The 5841-nt window shown below is 36.0% G+C and overlaps 1 protein-coding gene across 1 annotated transcript; it reads left to right on the top strand.

Moving 5' to 3' along the window:
* Positions 1-1774: 1774 nt before the first annotated feature.
* Positions 1775-5620, top strand: LOC108469930 (zinc finger CCCH domain-containing protein 40-like). Its single transcript, XM_017771055.2, has 5 exons — positions 1775-1956; positions 2341-2511; positions 3325-3594; positions 4170-4393; positions 4502-5620. The coding sequence occupies exons 2-5, from the start codon at positions 2407-2409 to the stop codon at positions 5415-5417; spliced, it is 1515 nt and encodes a 504-aa protein (XP_017626544.1). The 5' UTR covers positions 1775-1956; positions 2341-2406; the 3' UTR covers positions 5418-5620.
* The last annotated feature ends 221 nt before the right edge of the window (positions 5621-5841 follow it).

Here is a 5841-nt window from a genome sequence, read left to right on the forward strand (position 1 = left end):
TAGTTTAATATATAATATAAATTCAATTACAACTAAAATTGTTCACGGGGTTCTCGTCCGAAAAGTGGAAGGATTTGGACAAAAATATAGGCTCGAAAAATGGACTTAAACAAAAAATAAAGTTCCTATAGAAAACGAGTTCGGCCTCATGTAAGGTCTTTTTGCCTGGCCCTAATCTGATTTTGCCAAAAAAAAAAAACTTTTGTTTTCTTATTGCTTTCTCACTGTTTTGTTATCATTTCAGTATTATGTTGCTACTATTTTGTTATTATTATTTGGATATTGTATAATTCTTTTTTATTGTTAATTTTGCTACTATTTTAGAGGTATTTGCTTGTTAAGTTGCACCTATATTAGTGTTATTTAAGTATATATATATTTTAAATTTATTGAGAAATATTTATTTTAATGTTTTAGTATTTTGATGTATTATATTTTAATATATGTATAAATCCTTCATCTTTAGCATTTTCGCAATCAAGACAAAGGAAATTTTTAGAAACATTGATTTTATTTTAAAATTATATTTTCTTCTTTTACTTGAGTTATGGTGAATATGAGGGATTTAGGGTTCAAAGACATCCTTTTAAAGAAGAAGTTCCCTTCTCGCCTCTTAGACAATTCGTGTGACTAAAGGAAATCAACGGCCCAAATATGAACAAACGAAAATGGTTCAATTTTCAACGACTAGATACGCATACATGAGAATTACTCGCAAACGTGCCCAGTAAGTTGCATTTAATGTTGATATGATGGACTTAAGGAGTGCCACTTTATGACACCTCTTAAGCCCATTTTAGGGGGGAGTAGATTGTTATATGTTAATAGGTTGAGACCCGAACCCTAAAAAAGATCCTAGTCTCCAATCCATGACCTGATCACGAGAGGACAATAAGGCGAACTAGATCGTAAAGCAAGGCAACCCAGCTCGTCGGAACCTTGCGCTAATTTATAGTGCAAAATCGTAGGTACAACTCCCAAGATAAGGTTACGGACCTAGCTCGTGAGGACTTAGGGAAGGTCACAATCTCACCTCATATGTACCCAAGGAACTCGTAGGAAGTGTCACGTGCTCCACAGGCCACCCAAGCACGCATCCAATAGGTACAGAGCTCGCTTTGAACGCCAGTCTCAGAACAGAAAGGACTGCGTGCTCTGTAGACACATGCCCAACAAACCTAGAGCTCGCAAAGAATGTCAATAATGGAGGCAGCAAAGTTAAGACAAAATAATAAGGTCCTATCATGAGTTGTAATGGTAATAGTAACAACATATATAAATACTTGTATATTCATATCAATAAGACACAGGCAAAATATTACTCAACACATTCATATATGTTTTATTATTTATATAGACTAATCATTTTAGGGCTCATTGTTGTTTCTTGTAACAATATTGTTTTCAAAATTTAAATATGAGTTCTTCTATTGAAAGTACTTAAATAATTTTTTAATATGATAAATAAAATCTAATTGTTTACAACTTTATGGGAAGTAGTTAAGCTCAGACTTGGATTTTTAAATTCGAAAAGAAGATGAACTAAATTTCTAGAAATAAAAATATAGGGACTAAATTTCAAATGTACTAAGAGTTAGGGACTTGAAGCACATTTTAACCTAAAATCTATGCATTTGGGGCTTTCTTTAGCGGCCTAATCATTGGGCTTAGCATGACACAAGTAAAGCAGAAGGCGGAGCGACTTGGGCTTTGTCAGGGCCCATTCCGAGTCCAAACACGAAATCTTTGAAAGAAATTAAAAAAAAAAAACCGCTAATAAAATAGAAAAAGAAAAATCAAGTGCGTAAAGGAACCCTTATCCCTCCCTCCCTCGCGGCGGCCCTGCGAGAGCTCTCTCGGTTCTACTCTCCGATCTCTTTTACCGTTGACTGTTAATTGCCAACGTGCAGTCGCAACCGGCGGTTCTACTAGTCCACCTTATCGATAGCGGTTCAGGTACTTTCTAGACTTTCAATTTCAACTTTTGATGTCCTTTTAAACATTTGTCATTTTCTTTTGCGATTTTCTTGTTCTATCTGGTGTTTATATGATTTTAGTTTGATCAGTTGAGTAGGAAAGACGAGAAAAAATGAAATTACAAATTTGAAACTCTTTCCAAATAGTTTGATGCGTGAAATTATCGTTTATTTGAGTCGGTAGGGTTTATAGCAATTGAATGAAAAAAAAATTAAAATGTTCTAATGATAAATACTATGTTAAATAAGAAAGATCTGCTAAAGGTTCACGTATTTATGTTTTGTGTTTCTATAATTGTATTTATGTTAAATCAGATTTTGATATGGTGTTCTCGTGTTTGTCTCTTATATTCACTTGCGGTAGGAATAAAGGAAATAGAGTGCAAATTAAAGGCTCTGAATAGCTACACGAGGTTGTGTGAAGTATTCGATGGCACACCGATTGTTAAGAGATCATGAGGCGGACGGCTGGGAACGCTCTGATTTTCCTATCATTTGCGAGTCATGCCTTGGTGACAATCCATATGTCCGAATGGTATTAATCATTATCTCTTTAATACTCTCTCTCACTCACTCTAGAGGCCAGCCCCTATTTATGGATCTGAAATTGTATTTTTTATATGGGAACTGTAAAGTCAAGTTTTCTGTAACTAAATCAATATGGTTTCTGTCTTTGTTTATATTTTTGGCTGTGCTTTTAGTCATATATCTATATACGTTAACCATCATGTTTGTGGATGTGAGCAGAGTTGTGAAATATGGCAATACTTTCTATAACATGGTCGAGCCTCTCTTTTTTGGAGGTGAAAATGTAGAATAAGTAAATCAAAATACAGTTGGAAGGACATTTTCATGTAGACATGGATTATCAAGTTTGAGTCTAAGGCTTGTTCTTTGACTGTGCTTGTCTCTCTACTCTTGCAACTTTCTAATAATGAGAAGATCTACTAGACTTATTATATTCTTTATTCCTACATTTTTTTATGCTTCCAGTTCTATGACTTCTATAACCTTAGCTAAACTTGAGATAAGATTCTTCAAAATGGATTTTCTGTATGCAAAACAACATGTACACTGGCATATAGGTATTAATGGTAATACTAATGGGACATATTTGAAAATTTTCTAACCTTTTGTATTTTCTCTGTTACAATGGATGAGATACTAACACAAATCAGCATCTAAATAAGCAGCAAGAAGGGATTATGATATATTAAGTCTGTTAGACTATGGTTCTAAACCTATAGATTCACCGTGGTATTCTGATAGTACAAAATATCCTTTTGTTTCTTCAATAATAAAAATTTCTGTGTTTACTCTTATGGGCTTCTTTACACTTTGACTACAGACTAAAGCTGATTATGATAAGGAGTGCAAGATTTGTACACGGCCATTTACAGTCTTTAGGTGGAGACCTGGTCGTGATGCAAGGTATAAGAAAACTGAGGTTTGTCAGACTTGCAGTAAGTTGAAAAATGTGTGTCAAGTCTGCCTTTTAGATCTTGAATATGGATTGCCAGTTCAAGTTCGGGATACTGCTCTAAGTATAAACTCCAATGATGCCATTCCAAAGAGTGATGTCAATAGAGAGTATTTCGCCGAGGAGCATGACAGGAGGGTATGTAGCTTCATGCTTAACAGTTATCTTTTAGCATCATTTTATGAAGAAATTAAAGGTGTCGTATGAAAATTTTCAAGCAACATCCTGGTAAACTGTTTACTTTTTAGAATATAGTCATTATTACTGTCATTGCAGTTGCTGAATCATGTGGACTTGGCATTACATACTTGCTATAACGACACTTTGCATTTCTGTCATATACATGCGAAGTACACAAGTGCATCTTACATTTTTTTTCAGTTGATATGATATCCCTATCTCTCCTCCATTTCCTCTTAGTAGCCAGAGTTTAGGTCATGCGAGGCTTTGAGTTTGGGGTATTCACTGCTTTTTGGGTTCATGGATTTTCAGTTTTACTTACTAATTACTATCACATGTTACGAGAATAAATTTGTTATGATGTTTATAACAAGATGTTACAGCTTTTCTTCATTTTTTTGTTGATTCGTAATCTTCTATATAAGTTGATGGTTTTAAGTGTGCCTAATTTATTTGTTTTAGATGGCTATGATTTCTTATTTTCTATTTTTGTTCATTCTTTATCCTTAGTTAAATATATTTGTGGCTTGCAGGCGAGAGCTGGTCTAGATTACGAATCCTCATATGGCAAGGTACGTCCAAACGACACTATTCTGAAGCTTCAGAGGACAACACCTTACTACAAGAGAAACCGAGCACATATTTGCAGTTTCTATGTGCGGGGTGAATGTACAAGAGGTGCTGAGTGCCCTTATAGGCATGAGATGCCGGAAGCTGGGGAGTTGTCCCAGCAAAATATAAAAGACCGTTACTATGGGTAAGCTCGGTTTTGGTTTTTGTTTTTATTTTTATATTTTGCTAGTGATAAAAATTTTAATATTGCGAATGACTGTTTGTCTCTATTTCCTCCCCTAAATATTTGCAGGGTGAATGATCCAGTGGCACTAAAGCTACTTAACAAGGCTGGTGAAATGCCTTCTTTGGAAGCGCCTGAGGATGAAAGCATTAAAACCCTTTATGTGGGAGGGCTGGATAAAAGGATCACCGAGCAAGATTTAAGGGATAACTTTTATGCACATGGTGAAATCGAATCGATAAAGATGGTCCTTGACAAGGCATGCGCCTTTGTTACATACACAACCAGAGAAGGAGCTGAGAAGGCTGCAGAAGAGCTTTCTAGCAAGCTAGTCATAAAGGGTCTTAGGCTGAAGCTAATGTGGGGTAAGCCCCAAGCTCCAAGGCCTGAGTCAGAAACCTCCGATGGATCCAGGCAGCAAGCAGCAGTGGCTCATAGCGGAATGTTGCCCCGGGCAGTAATATCTCAGCAGCAGAATCAATTCCAGCCATCTGGACCTGGCATGCACGACCAACCACCACCTATGCAGTACTTTAATATCCCACCTCCACCTCAGATGGATAGAGCCTACTATCCATCAATGGACCCTCAAAGAATGGGTGCTCTGGTTCCGTCTCAGGATGGGGAGAACAAACTTGGGTCAGATAAACAACAAGCACAACACTATTCTTACCAAGGTATGCCGCCGCCGCCTCCTCCTGGACAATATCCTCATCAACATTATCCGCCATACGGGTACATGCAACCAATGCCACCTTATCAACAGTATCCACCATACCATTCAGCAATGCCTCCACCTCGAGGCCCACCTCAACATTATCAACACTCTGGACCATCAAGACCTCCACCACCTGTGAGTGGACCAGCTTCAACAAGCGTGCAACCACCACCAGCATCTACTTCATCAGGTTCTGCCCCACCACCACCACCGCCACCACCAGTGCCCGTCCCATCTGCTGCTGCATCTGGATCTTCTCAGCAATGAAGGTTTTCCCGTACTGTTTGTTTTTGATAATGTAAGCATAAAACTTTTTAACCCTCGAAACAACTATTTGTTTTTTTTTCGCATTCAAAAACACATCTTTTGCTTTATAAGTACTTTTTTGTTAGTAATTTTGTGAATTGTTGTAGACAAAACAATTTGTTCCTAATCGTTAGAGAAAGTTGGTTAAATTCATAAGGTTAAAATATTTCATAGGTTAATACACTTTTCATAAATTTGGAGTTTAATTATTATATTTTTTATTTTCAAGAATTTAATATTTTTATTTCTTAAAATTTTAAAATTCAGGTCAAATTCTAATAAACTTAGATTTAACAAAAACTATTTTAACAAATCTTAACAAAAGAGACCAAAATTTAAATATAAAAGTACATAAATTAAAATTAAAATTTATAAAAACTTATCA

The sequence above is a fragment of the Gossypium arboreum genome, chromosome 2 (assembly GCF_025698485.1).
Source record: "Gossypium arboreum isolate Shixiya-1 chromosome 2, ASM2569848v2, whole genome shotgun sequence".
Lineage (NCBI taxonomy): Eukaryota > Viridiplantae > Streptophyta > Magnoliopsida > Malvales > Malvaceae > Gossypium > Gossypium arboreum.

Coding starts and splice junctions, on each gene's coding strand:
- LOC108469930 (XM_017771055.2), top strand. CDS start 2,407: ATGGCACACCGATTGTTAAGAGATCATGAGGCGGACGGCTGGGAACGC. Junction 3,595..4,169: donor CCGAGGAGCATGACAGGAGG/GTATGTAGCTTC, acceptor TGTGGCTTGCAG/GCGAGAGCTGGTCTAGATTA. Junction 4,394..4,501: donor ATAAAAGACCGTTACTATGG/GTAAGCTCGGTT, acceptor AAATATTTGCAG/GGTGAATGATCCAGTGGCAC.